At 47.7% G+C, this 18,719-nt stretch overlaps 1 protein-coding gene across 1 annotated transcript in view; it reads right to left on the bottom strand.

Moving 5' to 3' along the window:
- Positions 1-18,238, bottom strand: part of ZNRF3 (zinc and ring finger 3) — a 148,701-nt gene extending 130,463 nt beyond the window's left edge. Inside the window, exon 1 of the mRNA XM_019950445.3 lies at positions 17,613-18,238. Within this exon, the coding sequence (XP_019806004.1) occupies positions 17,613-17,912 (300 nt within the window). The 5' untranslated portion in view covers positions 17,913-18,238. The remainder of the gene's footprint in view (positions 1-17,612) is intronic.
- Positions 18,239-18,719: the final 481 nt, after the last annotated feature.

Below are 18,719 nucleotides of genomic sequence, written 5' to 3'. Positions count from 1 at the left end.
TTGTTTCACAAGCAGAGTGTTTACCCAGAGTCCAAGCTGGAGAAACCACTGTCCTCTGTCCTGTCATTTGATTTGATTGGTACAAAGTTTCCTTTTCCTTTTCCTTAATGGTTTAACAAATCTACATCACAGCTCTGTTTTTCCCATTCCTGAGTCAGAAGTCGACCATTCTCTATTACTTTCGGCCAGGAAGTCCAGCAAAGCCAAATGGAGCAAGCCTGCAATGATCAGAACAGAGTTCTGTCTATCTGTATTTCCTGCCCCAGCTACAACAGTCTCTGCCAAAGTTACATCATAAATCATAACTTGCTGAGGCCCGGTCAAGACGCACAGGCAGAGTAGGACAGCGCAGCCTGGTCATCCATAAAGAAACACCTTCACACACATTGCCCAGGTCTCTGCATGGACCTAAAAGGTTTCAGGTCAGCCAGAGAGCAGATTCCTGATCCAAATCAGAAAAAACCTCAGTCTCTAGAAAGTCAAGGGACAAAGAGAAGTGCTTTAAGCAAATTCAAGCAGGCAGATGATACACAGAGGTAGCCTTTACCAAAGAAGCAAAAGGAAGAGTCAATCCTGTGTGTGTGAATGCAGCCAAAGAGCCTTCGCCAAAGCTGCAAAGGAAACAAAAATAAACTAACAGGATAAAAGGAAGGCTGTTGCATGAGGAAGAACTTTTGCTCCAGTTTGAAAAAAAAAGAGAGAGAGAGAGAGAGAAGAAAAGAAAAAGAAAGCACACGCTGAAATGATCTAAAGCTGCCTATAAATATTTGGGAACATCAAAGGCGGTCCTGTTAAATTAAAAATGCTGTCACACAGATAGGAACTAGCCTCTAGCACTGCCAGCTTCAACATGTGAGCCTGTGATCTGAGGAGTGAGGGCTCAGCTCCTCGAGAAATCTGATTCACTAAAGAAAAAAGCGAACGAGCAGTTGAGTTTTAATAAGGGCATTAAATACCTTAGGAATGAGCTAATTAGAGTTTAACTCTTTCAAGACTGTCCGAGCTCTTAAGAATGCTGTAAAGTGAGCTCCCTCCAGAATCTAGTTAAATCGGTCTCGAAACCTGCAGTGTAAAAGAAAAGTATTAAAATAGCACCTTAGGACTTCAAAGCTGGTAAATCCCACCAGGTCCGCTCAGAGGGCGAGTGAAGAGAAGGGAGGAGGCTGGCCCAGAATCGTTTTCAAGGTGAGGTTAGGTTGCTTGCTTATTTAGAGGCTTTTCTTCTTTCCAGTTTGGACTGGGTAAGAATGACCTCACTTCCTGATACCAGATACATTCTACTTACCCTGTGAGTGGGCCCTTCACCTAAGACACTGCAAGGGTGTCGAGTGGAAGCCCTGACCTCGCTCGAGTGCCTCACGAGAAATTACAGCTGAGCCCCACCAGGCACACTCAAGGTCACTGCAGGAAGTCACCGAGCAGTTTCCCTACACACATTCAGGATCAGGATCCTAAGGAAACCAGAAGAGTCCCCATTTAAGAAAGTTCCATCAGGATGCCAGATCCTTCGAGGAGCAAGATTCTTTGGCCTTGAAGTAGAAAGAAGCGGTACCTCTTGGAGAAAGCAAGGAGAAAACACACCTGCACAGAAGGGGAAGGGGCATCTTTCCGTCACCCAGTCTCAGGAATGTGCGAGAAGGGGGTAGACAGAGATGGAAACTACCGTCTCCATTCAAGGAGAGGAATGCACTGCACAGTCTTGGCAGAGTCGGTGGGGGGAGTTATTAAAAAAAAAACAAAAAACCCACAATGCACTCCTATCATTCCCATTTTTAGAAAAAGTCCATGTGCCTAACTTGGGGGGTTAAGATTAATACAGTATTTGCATTGGCATAATTGCACAGTGGATCAAATCAAGCATTGAAGTCACCTGTGCCTGCCACAGGTCCCACATAATTAGGACCCCAGAGCACAGCCTTAGCACATCACAACATTCCACATGACCTGGCTGGATCCAAAGAAGCAAGCCACAACGCCACTTCCCTTCCGAGCAGTCATGCCCATGTGCAGGCCAAGCGTCCTCAGGAACAACAGACAGGCTGGCCTAGAAACCCAGCCTTCTGTGCACCGGACTTGCAGTTCACACACTTCTGTGTGTGTGTGTCTGTGTGTGTGTGCGCACAGGCCCAAGTGACAGAGCTCAGAGCCTGGACGGTGATCTAGCTGTAGCGTGCAGGGGTGAGCAGATGGAGCCGCAGCAAACACCCCCACACCCCCCGCCCCCCACCCCACCCCTGCCCAGGACACAGAGCTGAAAGAGGGAACCAGGGATCAGCAAGGTGTGAACACCCCGGCCCCTCACAGAGCGCTTCCAGGGGAGAAAGGACACAGGTGCAAGTGGTCAGCACTGAGCATGTTGGAAATGATACCTACAATATGATCATTTCTCTTGTCAATGACTAGCATCTTTGGATTCTTTAACCTTGATAAACTACGACTTTAGAATAAAAATTTCCAGCCATTTGGGAACTACAACATAAGTGTTAGTATATGTGAGGAACATTATGTAACTCTGTATGTTATTTTCTTCATCATCATCGTTATCATCACTAGACACAAAGAACGTGGTGTGAGTAACTCAACTCCATTGTACAGATGAAGAAACTGAGACCCAGAAAGGCAAAGTCACCTTTCCACAGCAGGTAACTGGCAGAGTCAGGTCCAAGCTAAGGCAGTCTGGCTCCAGACTTGGTGCTCTGCTGCCTCTCCCATCAGCAAAGGAAATCCAGAAGCACTTTGTTCTGCAAAATTTACAACACAGTTTAAGGAACCCGACAAACCTTGGGTGTCTGCATAGCAAAGGTGCAGACTCCTGCTTCTAATAGCCACACCAATGTCCCATGACACGGAAGTGCTGTCCCAACTCCTCCCAAATACAGTTGGTTCAAGGTTGTAACACTGAACTAAAGAGAACTTACACCCAAATCAGGTTATAGACAGAAAGTTAATTTTTAAGTTGGTTACTAGGAAGACATGTGTATCTTCTCCCATAAAATGGTGATGCCATTTCTGCTCCACAAAAGGCCTATCCATTTAATTGTAATGCACCCAAGGCCTGAGGACCCCGCTCCAGACAGCACAAAGCAAAAAAGCAGCCAAAGGAGATGTCAAGAATCCGTGTACTAAACTCCTTACTCACTTTGGTATCTTGTTTTTTAACGTTACACTCAATTCTGGCAAACGTGGTTCCCTGGTGTTCTAGGAATAGACTACAGAAATTAGAAGCGGCAAATCACAACTTCTGAGAGAGAAGCGCTGGAGAGGAGGGAACAACTTGCAGACAGGTGCCTCAAGCCTGCACAACTCTAGGAGGCGCTGTCCACTTCTGGAGTCATCCTAGATCCACATTATGGCAAACAGAAGCCAGGTATCTTAAGGAAGGGACAGCTTTTCCTAATTCACGCAGAGGGACCCTTTGTGTTGGAGTGGGGAAATGTTAAAAGGTTGAGACACCAGCCCTGTGCTGAAGATGAGACAATCTACTGGGGAGTCACACAGGCGACTCCAAGTCAGCAAGCAACGATTAGATGTGTCGTCAGCATCCACTTCTGAAATAGTAAGTTTTCATTCAAAGGCAGGGACTTCTCTGGTGGCGCAGTGGTTAAGAATCTGCCTGCCAATGCAGGGGACGCAGGTTTGAGCCCTCGTCTGGGAGGATCCCACATGCCACGGAGCAACAAAGCCCGTACACCACAACTACTGAGCCTGCGCTCTAGAGCCCACGGGCCACAACTACTGAACCTGCGTGACACAACTACTGAAGCCTGCGTGCCTAGAGCCCGTGCTCCACGAGAGAAGTCACCGCAGTGAGAAGCCATGCACAATGAAGAGTAGCCCCCGCGCGCAGCAACCAGGATCCAATGCAGCCAAAAATAAATAAATAAATAAATAAATTTACAAAGGGGTGGGGTGCTTTCTTTTCTGTGGGATGAGCCTTGAGGACAGGCCCTCTACGTCATGGGACTGCCTGAGCTACTGAAGCTGCACAAGCCCAGCCTCCAGTGGCTTGGGTCTCCTTCTGTAGAGGGGCTCTAGGACAGAGGATGGTGCCCAAGCGTCCCATCCCATCCTGCCATCCGGGGCTCCCATCTGGCTTACCAGGCCTGATCAATTCCCTTCTGGAACTTTCACTGCACACCACCAAGCACCACAGAATTATGCGGGATACCATATGCAAAGGGGCTGACAGAATTCCAGTGCTGGATGCCAAGACACATCACTCCTCTTCCTCTCCCAGCTCTTGAATGCCAAACCTTGAGAGCTTGGGGCATCCTAAGATCCCACTTATGGGTGATGGCACCTGTCACCATGGTCTTTGCTGAATATACACGATCAGGGAGGGGAGAGGATAAGCCTTCCTGAAATGGGAAGTAGGGAGGAATGAGGATAAGGAGCTGGGGAGGGGGAGTCCCCCAACCATCCCGCCTACTGCTCTTTCCCTTCCCCTCCCCCAATCAGCCATTACTGGATCAGAGTTACCAGAGGGCAAGGGATGTTGGCAGGAGGTGGGAGGAAGGGTTTGTAAATAGTAAGACACAGAAGATTCCTTATTTACCCTGCAGCAAGTAGGGAAGACATTTATACGTGAACTTAGACAAGTTTGCAAGAGGACAATTAAAACAGCCTTGCCTAAGTAAATTTTAAAAATTAATTATTAAGAAAATTAATGTCATCTGAGCATGTTGTAAGAATTCTAGAGTTTTCTACATCTTCTTGTAGGAACACAAGAAGATGTAGGGAATAATATAGGGAATATATATTCCCTATATAGGGAATATAGGGAATATATATATAGGGAATAATTTCACTTGGAATATTCAAAACTATTCTACCCCCATCCCATTGCTGTTTCAGAGTCTCCCCCTTCCAAAAACAAGGTTGGCATGGCAACCAGAGCACCAGTCACTGTGGTCCCTAACCACATCCGCCAGGGCCTGGCTTGCTAAGACGTGTGCCAGCTCTGTTGTCTGTAGGGCACTCCTGGCCACAGCACACAGCAAGCTATAATCAAGTCAGAAACCATCGCATTTGTATAGAACTCGGCTCAACATAAATATTCATTAAATGTGAAATCCTATGGTGATGCAATGTTGAGACTGCAAATTTAAACACAAGAGTCAGGAAATGCAAAAATTGCCTCTCGAACTTGAATCACTCATACGGCACATTTAATGCCAAGCAAGTTTATATGTGTCCTAGAGATTTACACCTAATAACTCCAAAGTTTCAAAACTACACATTAGCTGTTCATTTAACTCCCTGAGTGAGGGTGATATTTACTGATGGGCACTGGAACATTTCCGGAGTGGACATGCCGTGAAAAGGCATGACAACCCTCTAGTACAAGTGAACTATAACACGTCATGGATAGACTCTGGAATATTCCTGGAGGCCCCAGCACCCATATAATAACCACTGTTCCACAACAAACAGCAACAATAACCCAAAAAAATTTCAATATGTACATAATGAAGCAATAACTTAATAATTCCCAAATGCTTATAGTGGGGCCCTTAAAGAGTAGAAAATCACATTCATTAAACTGAAATCTAAATTTCTTCCACTCGTAGTGTGCTGGTCTCTTTAGAAATACTACTGTAGTCCTTTAAAACTGCTTCCCATCCAGCACCTAAACACAGGCTCAGCCAGAACTTCCAAGGCTGGAGGGAGGGGGATCAAAGAAACAATATGGTATAAATTTAAGTAAGGATGGGTCATTCTGGAACTACACGTAACTGTTCCTATTCCCCAAAATGCCAGTTTTTTAAGTGACACCAAAATATTGTTCATATTTAAATAAAACATACCCCCTAAAAGTCTACAGTCAGGCTGAGATGTCTCTTCTCCAGCATGCTCTGAACACTGCACCCAGGCAGCCACACGCCAGCCTGGGAGGAGGAGTCAGATGGTGCTACGTCCTGATCCCACATCCTTTTTCCAGGCCTGGAGAACAGAGGCAAGGTGAAATTATTTTCAGAGTCTGCTCCATTCCCAACTACTTGGAATATCCCTAGGACACACCCATGTCTTGTGAATTGTTTCTACAATCACAGAAAGCTCTCCCTCAAAAAGCCAAGTCTTCTTCTGGCTACACTAACATCTCCATCACTATCCTATCCCAAAGTATCATGATCTAGAAGAATTTCAGCTCAGTAAATATTTAAGAGTTTTACTGCAGGGCAACAGGGGGATGAGTAAGACACAAGCCCGCTCTGCTGGGAGCTGTGATTTTGTGGGGAAAAGAAAACAAAGAATAAGGTATTGAAGACCAGCTGAGAAGTGAAAAATGGAGTGCTTCAGTCGAAGGAACCCACCAGTAGAACTTGGAAACACTTGATGGGAAGAGCTGGAAGTTTGACCACAGGTGAAAGCGTTGGGAGAGAGGATAGGAGGGTAGGGGGCAAAGGTGGGGGTCAGGAACATGGAGGCGTAGAAACATATTCCCGCAGAAGGGCAATCCAAAACGAAGGGCACAGAGGGAAGAAAGCCCAGGACCCATTCAGGAAATAAGGGCGGGAACACACAGGATCCAGGCCCGCATCCCAGGCCATCTCTGTGCTCAGCTTGCTAGTAAACAACAGGATGGCACTGAAAGATTTTGATCAAGGGAATGACAAGATCAAAGGTTACTTTGGAAAGATGAATCCGGTGGGGAGGGGAAGAACTGCTGGGAGGAGTGAGACTGTGAGGCAGGGAGATGCTTAGGCAGCACCTGGCATGAAGCGGTAAGGTCATCAAGGAAAGAGCAAGTTCATTTCCTCTGACTTGGCCACAAGCTACCTTGATTTAAATTTTGAAATGGCTTTGCAAGTCAAGCTTGCAACATTCTTTACATGCCATTAGCTGCCTGCTTCCCACCTACTCCAAGACTGAGGCACTTTCTGAAAAGATGCCAAGTCACCGAGTACCCATTGATGGGTCCAAAAATCGTATAAAGGTGCTGAACACACAATGTCAAATGCATTTAAGTAAAAGCATACAATAGGTACAAAGAAAAGCATTCTACGTCAAGTGTGGGACAAGCCTTGGCAACCAGGACAACCTGAACAGCAGACGGCCTTCTGGGTAGAATCCAGGGAAGGTACTCCTAGCTGGGAGGATGAAACAAGATAACACAGGTGGAAAGTTCATGGGGGCCCCTAAAGCATGTGGAAGATTTGCTGGAAACTGAGCATCAGAGTGGGATGCCGCTCTAGAAAGACCAGCACCTGGGAACACCAAGACCCAAGTTCTAACCCCAGCTCCTCTCGTGACCAAAGGCTTGAGGAGCCTGCCCACAGCGCCCTCACTGTAAAAGGAGAGCAAAGCCACAGCATTCCAGGGTGCCCTCCAGCTCAATCAAGGACTCTTGCAGTCAAAAGAAACCAAGGAGCAAAAAGAGAGAAGGGACAAAGATCATAATGAAGGCACAGGCCAAATGGCTCTAGAAGATGAAAGCACCTATGTCAAAGTGAAGAGAACACTCTGGTCACCCTAGGGCCAGTGCAGCCCTCCCCGGTAGCAGAACTTGAGGCTCACATGGTCTGGTGAAGTGTCATAAAGCCACTAATGGCCATCTGAAACGCAAATGGCTGAGAAAGGAGCGAACAGAGACCTGCCAAGTGCAACTTAAAGGCTTTCAGCTCCAGAACTTCCAGCGATAGAACGGATGGCAAACGTCAATACCCACAGGGCCCAGGCACTTGTAGACACCGGATCGCTACAGTGCGCACAGCAAGCAGCAGCAACGCAACAGAGGCTTATAAACTGGGGCCTGTGTCCCATCTGAAGAGGGCAGCTGTTATTCCACTGGGGCAGGCTGTCGCCACGTGGGAATGTGGGTCCAACGTTGCCAGATCTTTTCATTTTTCAGGAAGAGCCAAAGCTCCAGATTATTATGTAAAATTTCTAGATTTTTTTAACAGGGATCAAACAAAATAGCAAGACTTCATTTTCAGCCCATGGGCCTGCTGTTTGGAGGCACCCTGACGGTCTGGTGCTTGGCTCTAATGCATCTCTGCCCACCACAAACTGACGGCATCACTCTGAATGAGAGGACGGGGAAAGAGACAGGGCAGAAAACATCAAGTGCAGCAGCACCCACCTGGGCCACAATCAGTTGCCACGGGTTATGCTGACAGCACAGTGGTCCCTCCCGTGAGGTCGCCTCTAGGCCTCGGAGCATGGCCATCTGCCTGGCCAGCCGATGTGTCCCTGCCCAGAACACTAGGGTAGCAGCTCCTGGATTGTGCTCAGATACGCCTACAAGGGAGGGACCCAGGTACCACGCCAGGTACCTTCCCTTCGATGCGGACATTGGTCATAACTCGGATCCTCATGGCAGAGGGAAAAAGCCAGTACTTTACCATTTACTAAGTGATAGGAATATATAGCCTTTCACTTTTATGAAATTGTTTTCTGATGTGGGTTTGTTTTTTTTTTAAGAAACAGATACTACCCATTGTGAGTGGGTGTGTGTGGACCTGGTTGGGGAGTGTAAACTAGATCCACTCTTCTGCAGAGCAAACTGACAATACATAACAAGAGCATGAAAAATGTTTATACCTCTCGACCCAGTGGTCCCAATTCTAGAACTTGATTCTTTGAAGACAATCAAGAGACAGAGAAAAGATGTTCCTCACAGCATTACTTACAATAAAGAAAAACAAGACACTAAAAATGTTTCAGAGTATTTATTAGTAAGAGGAAAATACTTAAGGTACATGAAGGGTTATAAACACTATGTAATGTTTTTTCCAATTTTCTTAAAAATCCCTCCAAGCTCATAGGAAAAAAAGAAAGGAAATCTATACCAAAACACAAAAGGTTAACAGAGTATGTGTAGGCAGCGGGATTGATTTTCTTTTTCATACTTTTCTGTATTTTCCAAGTATTCTACAATAAATATGCATTATTTTTATAATTAAAAAATAAGTTAGATGATTTTTTTTTAAAGGAAAATTTTGGCCCTGACAAGAAGTAATGTAAAATGAATCTATTCTAACATTTTTGCCCAAATTGTATCAAAATACACCCAGGTCCTTAAGCAAGAGGGTCAGTGAGCTTTGTCTTCAAGTGACCCAAGTTCACTCCCAGCTCTGTGGCCTTGAGAAGCTTACTTACACTCTCAGCCCTGGTTTCCTCTGTTAAGTGCAGCTAATTCAACTGCCCAAATATGTATGGGAGAAATCATGAAAATGACATCTGTAAATCACAAACTGTATTGTGGGTGTATATGTTTCTTCTCTAGGCTGTATTCATGGTAAGAACTCAATAAATGTCTGCTGACAAGTTAGGGTATTCAGTTTAAGTAGAAAATCAAGTTTTAATTAAATTCTTACAGCACTGAATGGCTTCCCATACACACACCTAATCGAGCACCACCCCTACTCTCCTATTTTTAAAATGCAGCAGCTTCTGCACCAGGAGACCAGAAGTCCCCATTCCAACATAAATTCCCCCGTGAAACTTCTAGAATCATCAAAGTCTGTTTTCACCAAATGAGCTCTACACACTGAGTTTCTAAACAACCATAACAGACTGGCTGCTGGGGAAAGAAGGGGGTTAATATCAAGTCTTACAACACATCTTAAGGGTAATAAAAATAAAACGCTCTCCCTTGAACCACAATAGGCCAGCTGACCTCATTCTCTTCACACTATCATGAGTCAACAGAGCCGCTAAAAGTCAGATTTTAAAACATCTCATTCAAGCTGCAAATGGAACAAAGAACCTCTACTCTTTACAGCCTCCCCATCCTGTTTGACAGGTATAAAGGCACGTCTCCACGAAGGGGTTATCAGCTTTAACCTCAAAGGTAGGTAAAAAAATGAGTCAGAAAGGGCCAGAAGGCGCAAATCCATGTACTGTGTCATTACAGACGTTTTTCTTCAGAATGGGTTGCCCAGGCCTACACATAGCACCAGGGCCAGACGTACCCTCAGTATCCCATAGGCGTGTTCCACCAGAGGACCTGTGGTTGGCACGCTGTCCGCCCCCTCCACTCAGCTGCATGCAGGCAGGGCCAGTGTCTCACTCGTCCCCACCTGCTGCCTCACCCCGCACAGGGTGTGGGGACAGAAGGCAGCAGTGAATGCCTGTCCATTACGGAAATGCAGACCTATGGGAAGGTTTAACAGCCAGAAGGATGGCATGAGCGGGGAGAAGCCACAGCTTTAGGTTCTTACAATCTTTTAAATCAAATTTCAAATCACAGGGAACATGCAGACTGTGTAAAGTAAGAAAGGTGATGGACACAGGATGGGGCCTCTTTGGAAAAAGCCATGCAGGCTCCGAAATGGCTCTAAAAAGCTGGCCACAGGAAGGAGGTGTGTCTCACGTCAGAAATCCCTTTAAATGCCAGAGCGCCATGGCCATTCCAACTTTCCCAAAGCCAAACAACAACGGATGTGCCACGGAGCGACGGTTGTGTACTCAAGTCACTGGTCACTCTTCCCAACCTTGGCAGAATGGCTCTTTGTGGAAAAAACAAGGTAGAATGAGACTGTGTGATTAAAAAAAGAAGAAAGAGAGAAAAGGGGAAGGAGGGAAGAAAGGAAGGAAGGAAGGAAGGAAGGAAGGAAGGAAGGAAGGAAGGGCGGGAGGCAGGGAGGGAAGAGATCTCTAAGAGTGGAGGGTTTTCTCAGTTGAAGTTACAGACTCATTTCTTGGTCCATCAGTCTGGATTACTGACTCTAAATTCCACCATCAGCTGCCATAATCTCACCCCAAGCAGAAGAAAGTGCCAAGTGAAGCAGTCTTGTAAAAACAGAAATGGCTTAGAATCACACAGACCTGGGTTTGAATCTGATCCCTGCTACCGACCTGCTCAGTGACTTCACCTCTCTGAGCTTAGTTTCTTCATCTGAAAACCTGGGGCATCCCATTTACCTCGTCCGTTAAGTGTAAGCACAGCACTGGCCCAAGGCCTGGCATGCAGAAGCATATGATCATTACTACCTATTTTTAAAAGCTCTGACAGAGGAAAACTGAGCAACTCAAAATCTAAATTAAAGGAGAAAAGCAACCACTTAAACCCAATGTGCAGATTTAGAAGGTCTGGCTTTCCCCAAGTATACACCTGATCATAAAGCACGCTTCTCTGTTGGCTCTCCCTGGCACACTCAGACGAGGTGCAGCCGAGGATGACATAAAGGCCCAAGCCTGGAAGTCAGGAGACCCAGACAGTTCTCCAGGGTCATCTATACCTCACCATGTGGCCCTGGCCCTTCGCTTCTTTGGAACTTCGTCTCCTTATCGAACACATTAAAGGGCTGAGTCTGGTTCTTCGGATTATTAAGATGGATTTAAAAGTCATTTTTGTCATGAACTGCAAATCCGCATCGTCCAGACGTGGGAAACGCCATCAAGAAGCAAAGTTTTCACATGACATATATTCAGGTTAATGATGATTCTGAATACCAAACCTTTATAGTTATTCCCAGGGACACTAGGGTTTGGCTGTGAACTATTCTCCATGTGTCTGTCCATCCATAACAGCTGTCCACATTAGGGCTTTCTCAATTATCAGTGTTTTACCACGAAAAGCACGTCTTCAGACCTTTATGTCAGGTACCCTGCCCCTGAACATGTGCACACACACAGGTCACTTTCATACAACCTGGTATTATAATATCAGTGGGTCCACCAGAACCATTCTTTGCATCTAATCAAGCAAGCTTCTGTAAATAACAACCAAGAAGGAAAGCTAATCCCAGCATGTATAGCCAAAGCAAATGACATTGTTCTCATCGATTAATCCAAGCCCATTAAGACCCACTGTCTGCCTGGTGTCCACTCTGAATCCATCATTCATTCACTAATAGTGAGTATCTGATAAGCAGCAGGTACCAGGGACCCAGGGATGAACAAAAGCAAATAGGCCTGTGCCCAGGTCCACAAGGAAGATGTAAGGAGTTGCTCTTAAGGCATTTCAACATCGACGGACACTCCGTTTCATTTTCCAGTGAATTACTGCAAAGGCACAAACATCCGCACTTCGCACACCCTGCATTGAGCCTCACCTTCTTGCCCTTCACCAGCTAAATGCAGAAAATTCTTTATTTTTTTTAACTTAAGTATAATTGACCTACAACATTATGTTAGTTCCAGGTACACAACATAATGATTCGATATTAAAATGCACAAAATTCTGGGAGTGACCATCTTCTCACTTCTCCCAAGGATGATGCATTTAACTACTATCAGATAGACGCACAGGAGAGAAGTTAATCCATTAGAGACAATGGATGCCTTCAGGACCAAGGGCTCTATTGTGCAGGGAAACCCAGTTGGGAAGAATTATCATTTATCCACACACGTCTGGCTCTATAAGGGACTGTGAACTCCAGAAGACAACAGCAATACAGTATCTGGTACAGAATAGGGCTTTGGTAGAAATCTATCAAATGAACATGCTCGATGGAAACACATAAACCTGCAGACCTCTCTACAACTCACGCCACTCAAATCCTCAGTGATGCACTACTTGATGACAGGTACTAGGTGAGTGCTTCTTTTTCCTCTTGGAGAGGAGGCGCATCACAGAACCCACCAAGGGGAAAAATTATGTATCTTCTCAGGAAAATGAAAGTGCACATACACGGGATTGTGTGTATAATTTCAGGGGTTCACAGGCGCTCTCTGGAAGTCTGTGTCCCTCGGGTTAAGAACCCCTATGCTAGACTGTTAAAAATTAGACTTGGGACTTCCCTGGTGGTCCAGTGGTAAAGAATCCACCTTCCAATGCAGGGGACACGGGTTCAATCCCTAGTCAGGGAACTAAGATCCCACATGCCATGGGGCAACTAAGCCTGCACGCCACAACTACTGAGCCCGTGCATCCTGGAGCCCCTGTGCCACAACTAGAGAGAAACCCACGCCACAGCTAAAGATAAGCCCACACACCACAACGAAGAGCCCGCAACGCAGTGAAAGATCCCGCATGCCTCAACGAAGATACCGCATGCTGCAACTAAGACCCAATGCGGCCAAAAAAAATAAAATTAAATAAATAAAATAATTTTAAAAATTAGACGTGAATTAATGTCAAGACCTAGCCGGCCAAGTCCTATTTATTTGGCGATAATAGGAAGAAAGGGGCCAGAAAGACCTGGGTTTCAACCCAGGTTATATCATGCGCTAGATGTGTGAGGTCGAATAAGTCAAATCGCCTTTCTCAGCCTCAGTTTCCTCATCTGTGAAATGGGTTAACAACAGTTGTTGAGTCCATGTTAAAGTAATGATTAGATGAGCAAACACATGACGTGCTTGGCACAGTGCCCGGTACAAAATAAATGCTCCTAAATGGAAGCCATCACCACCCTCTCTAGTCTCCAGACCCCACACTTACCTCCCACTCCCATCTTCATCTCCATACAGAGCTGTATTAGTAACCCCCAGGGCATCTCAAAGAACAAGACAGAAAATAAGAGCCCCTAAGAATTCACAAGGTCACAAAACACAGCCCTAATGTTTTTCCCAAAATCAAATGCTTGGTTTTAACCTATGAAGGCCCTTCTGACAAGACAGTCAGCAGTCCCTTTTTGTGTAAATCCAGGTCAGCTGTCAGCACGCAATTGTTCTATTAGGCCAAGTCAATTTTTAGAGGCAGGCCTGTTGAGTTAACTTAAAATGGAGATGAAAAGAAAGTGTTTGATCAAATGCTAAACTGCAGAAACAAACTGACAGGGAAACAAGGCAGAGGAATTAGTTTCCTAAAATTATTGTCTCTGATACCCTTAGTTAACACTGGCTATTTAAGGACCTCACTCAGCCTTTCTAACCCACCACTCAGCTCTCCTCCTACCCCTCATGGCTAAAGGCACTGGCTTAGTTCTTTTTTTTTTTTTTAATAAATGTATTTATTTTTGGCTGCGTTGGCTCTTCATTGCTGTGTGCGGGCTTTCCCTAGTTGCAGCGAGCAGGGACTACCCTTCCTTGCAGTGCGCGGGAGTCTCATTGCAGTGGCTTCTCTTGTTGTGAAGCACGGGCTCTAGGCGCACGGGCTTCAGTAGCTGTAGCACGCAGGCTCAGTAGTTGTGGCTCGCGGGCTCTAGAGTGCAGGCTCAGTAGTTGTGGCGCACGGGCTTAGTTGCTCCGCAGCATGTGGGATCTTCATGAACCAGGGATCGAACCCGCGTCCCCTGCATTAGCAGGCAGATTCTTAACCACTACACCACCAGGGAAGTCCCACTGGCTTAGTTCTTAAATGTTCTCAGCAAGCTGTGCTTTCAAGACCATTCATCACTTAACCCAGGATCCAGAGAGGCCGATTTTAAAGTTACACAAAACCTACCAATCAGATGTCTTCTACAGATGAATTTCTCAAGCATTTCCAAATATCTGACTTCAAGAGGGGAAAAGATGCATTTCCACTTTGAAACAATCTTTCACCTCTATGCAAGTTTTCTTTGTTTGCTTAACCAATCCACATACCCTAGCCAGTGTTTAATTGGGCCTTTATTTAACATCACTAACCATGTGAGTTGAACAACCAAGTCTCAAAGTTTCAGATAAGGATCTCATTAATAGCAACAAATTGGTTCAAAGATGAAATATGTATCAATATGTCTAAGAACCCTTTAAAGTTCCACACTTCAGAACTATGGGAGAAGTGTAATTACTTCCTCCATCATTCACACTGTATGCTTGACACTTAAAAGCAAATGGGCTTTAATGCTGCATGAATAAATAAGATAATAAAAGTAATGAATAGCATTTCATAGCAACACATTGTTTTCACAACTTTCACAGAGGAAGATGTCAAAAAAAAATCTTTTTCCAGAGCACACTGATGATCTTGGGAAAGTTATTTAAGCCTAAAATGCACAAGGAGAGAACCAAGACTCCTGTGACTAATCCCAAGGTTCGAATCTCTCTCTCTCTCTCTCTCTCTCTCTCACTCACAGACACACACACACACACACACACACACACACACACTGACACTCACAGACACACACACACACACAACACACCCCTAAGCCTCCCCCTACTCCAACTCATGCAGATGAATGAACAGGTACTCTAATTAGGAGTATCTGGGCAAACCAGACTATGATAAGGTATCTACTCTATAAACATACACACACACATACTTCCATTGCATACAATACGGAGGGAAAAAAATCAGTGATACAAACCAATTTCCTATCTTAGAATTCTTAAAGGAGACAGTCTCCCAAAACGGTTTTTTTCTCCCCTAAAGCATGAACAACAGGGCTGCGGAATCCCACGGGAAATAACAAAAGCAATCCTATAGGTGCTACTATTTAGGTTTCGTTAAAGGAAAATGAACTCTGCTCTGAAGACCATAAAATATTAAATAGCAAGTTATGCAGAGTTTTTTCAAGATAGTAAATAGAAGGAGGCTTGAAAAGTTCAACAAGGGCACTTAGAAAACCTGATTAATCTGAAGCTGAACACCAATTTGTTTCTTGTACATTCTCATTTCTCACGCAAAATGTGACATTCCTTCTCAGCAGTCCTAAAACATCAGCTTTCCTTACAAAAACGTTCTTCAGGGCTGACGGGCCACACCAGTTCCTTCACTCAAGCGTATTCGAAGAAATAATAAAAGCATGCCAGCCTCTGTACACACACAGCCCTAGAAGCCACGCTGAGCTCCTTCTGTGCACACGGAGAGGTTCGGCAAGTAGGCCTCACAACAAAGTTATCAAAGATATAGAGTGAGAACACCAAGAAATGACTATTCAGACAGCTCAGATAAACTCACCAGCATTACTGCAGTTATAAGGGAATTAAGGACACCTATTAGTGACTGCTTAACAGGTAAACTTATTAAATACCATTTAAGTCATTTTTCTTTACTTAGCAATTGTTGACTTTTTTTTTGGCGAGGCTAATGGACTACAAAGGAGTTAGATAAGCACTTCAAAAAGTTTTAAAAGAGAATAGATTCCTTCTGCCAAATTCACACATTATCTCTCCACTCACAAGGATAAAAGTTACAAATGGTGTGTTTAAACTGCTAATTTTGTATTAAATGGCGAACCCCAGATTATCTCCAAAGCATAGCACTACTCATAACGGATAGCTCGCCAGACAAACTACCAGGGAGAAAGAGTACAAGTTAAAAAACACTGCAGATAAAAATCGCAAACTTCAAAAGTCTCCTTCAAAAAGTGAAGTGCCACGTTAAAAAATCTTTTCTCTTAGAAGGCTGTAAATCAAACATTTTCTATAGGCATCAGGCCACAGTGAAAGCCTCAAAGAGAAACAAGGAGTCACAACGAGTAAGCTTTAAGATTCAAACTGTGCTTGAAGGTTGCGAATGAAATGTGTAGGAATCTTCAGCAAACCATGGTCTCTAAATCTTACAAAGACCGTAATTATAACATTATCAAAACAAAAAAAGTCCAAAATCCTTTAACATATATGTAGTCACAGAACTCAAACAACATGTGTTTTCCCTTCTATTCAACCTGCAGAAGTTTAAGATAGGGATGTAAGGACACACCTCTAAGGGCCAAGCTGCAGGGCTCCCTGTCCTAACCATGCAGGCCTTTGAGTCTGCACCAGGAGAGGGGAAAGGAAAGGCTGCTTGCAGTTATTCCACTCGGTCCCCCTCTCTTCATTCATAAGTCATCCAAGAGTGAAGTGCAGAAGGCCCAAAGCTTAGAGCCCTGCAGCCAACCCTTCTCCCCCAAAAGGTTCAAAGACAAGCCAACCGTTTCAAATCGCCCCCATCCCAGGCACGCATATTAACCGCAGTAAGTGCGCTGGCTGTCTACTAACAAGTTGATAAAATCATAGCCCCGAAGCAGGAAGGCATCTACCCAGTTCACCATCTGCAGAGGCTTGGGCTCAGAGTTCCTCCTTGAAAGAGCGGGGTCAGCTTAAAGCTAGCTCTCCCTAGCCTTTGGAATGCACACCTCTTTCATCTGGAGCAAGGTGGAGGCCCTGTCAGTGAGCGACCCCGTCTCCCGATTTGCAGGCCCTCTGCAGAAGTCCTTGGCCGAGAAGCGGGCAGACTGCCTCCCTCCCACCCTCTGTAATCTGAGGCACGCAGCGAGGGCTGCCTGCTTCGTCCACTCCAGGGCACCCGCGATCCCCACTCCTCGGCGGGCTCCCGCTGCTCTCCTCCTGCCGCTGCTTGTCCAGAGCCCCACAGGAGGGTCAGCGCCCAGGTGAGGCTGGCGGCAGGTTCCAGGGGAGAACCTGATGTTGTGCAGCCCCTCAGACAAGGCTGGCTACTCCCCAAAAGAACATGCACGGGTGGGAAGGACAGCCTGCGACCTGGAACAAGCCAACCCATCCTTCATCACTTATCTTTCCGAAGTTGGCATTCAACAGGTAGTTCCCGGGACTTACACCTGAGGCAAACCGAAAGCCCCAACGGCCCGAGGCGGCTGCCCCAACGTGGGTGCCCGGACCCGGGGTCCCGCTCCCGCTCCCCGGACCCACAGGAGGCCGAGCCCCCACGTGCGCTCGCCCCCCGCAGCGGCGCCCTGGAGGCCGCGTCCCGCCCGCCAGCCAGGGAGGGATGCCGCTGGCCTCCTCGCTGCCCCTCCCGCCCGCCCGCCCGCCAGCCCGCGGCGGGGTCGGCGGGCGCAGCCCCCGGAGCCATCTTGTGGCGGCGGCGGCGCGGGGCCCGGGCGGCGGGCAGCTACCTGCACAATCTCGCCCTCCGCGCTGAGCGTGGCCCCGGCCCGCGAGAAGCGGCCCGTAAGGCCGGTGGTGTAGGTGGTGTAGTCGCCGCTCGGGCTCGACTCGAACAGCACCACCTCCACGAACGCCGTCTCCTTGGCCCGCGCCGCGCCGGGCCCCGCGGCCGCCAGCAACAGCCCGAGCAGCAGCGGTAGCGGCGGCGGCGGCGGCAGGCGGCGGCCGCGGGGGCAGCGGGGGCGGCGGCGGAGGCGGCGGCGGCGGCGGCCCGGGGCCCCTGGGCGCCCGCCCGAGCGCGGCCTCATGGTCCTGCGGCGGGAGGGCGCGGAGGGCGGGCGCGGCCGGGCATAGTCGCGGGCCGGCGGAGGACCGAGCGCGGGCGGACGCCTCACAGCCCCATCGCGGCGGCGGCGGCGGCGGCGGCTTTGTGGGTCGCAGGCTCTGCTCGGCTCCCCCGGGCGTCGCGCTGCGGCCCTTTCATCTGCTCCACGTGAGGGGTTATCCCCGCCCCGGCAACGTCGTGACCCGCTCTCCCCTCCCTCTCAGCGCTCGACCGCCTCTGCAGCCGGGGGGAGAGGGAAGGCGGGGCGGGCGCGCCTGCGGCGGGGGCGGGGCCGGATGGCCGGGCACGCCCCCGTGTTAGCCCCGCCCCTCATCCCAGCCCCGCCTCTCGTCCGCCGTCTGCACTCCTCCCCTTGCTGTCGCACCGCCCACCGTCTCGCTCCGCCCCCTCATCCTCGCCCCGCCCCCACGCTCTAGCTCCACCCCTTGGGTCGAGCTCCGCCCCCACCGCGCTCCGCCCTCCGCGGCAGACATGTCTCCTCGCGGTTGCTGAAGTTCGGCGGGAATGGGGACCGCATTCTGCTCTGGGCCGATGTGCGTCCTCTATGGAGACCCCACGCCTCCTGCTCCCATGCAAGATTTAGATTCTTGTCCTTCCCGGCTCCCCCGCCCCAATCTGCAGTTCCTGGGAGCGGAGCCACTGCACCTGGTCCTCCACCCCCACCCCCACCCCCACCCCCAGGATCGAAAGGGAACGACTCCGGCGGTCTGGGGAGGTGTGCCGCTGGGCCATGACGGGGCGTGTCCGGTTCTTGCACTGGTGTCGCTTA

This window comes from Tursiops truncatus, chromosome 13 (genome assembly GCF_011762595.2).
Source record: "Tursiops truncatus isolate mTurTru1 chromosome 13, mTurTru1.mat.Y, whole genome shotgun sequence".
NCBI lineage: Eukaryota > Metazoa > Chordata > Mammalia > Artiodactyla > Delphinidae > Tursiops > Tursiops truncatus.
This window is presented reverse-complemented; position numbering and strand designations above follow the sequence as displayed.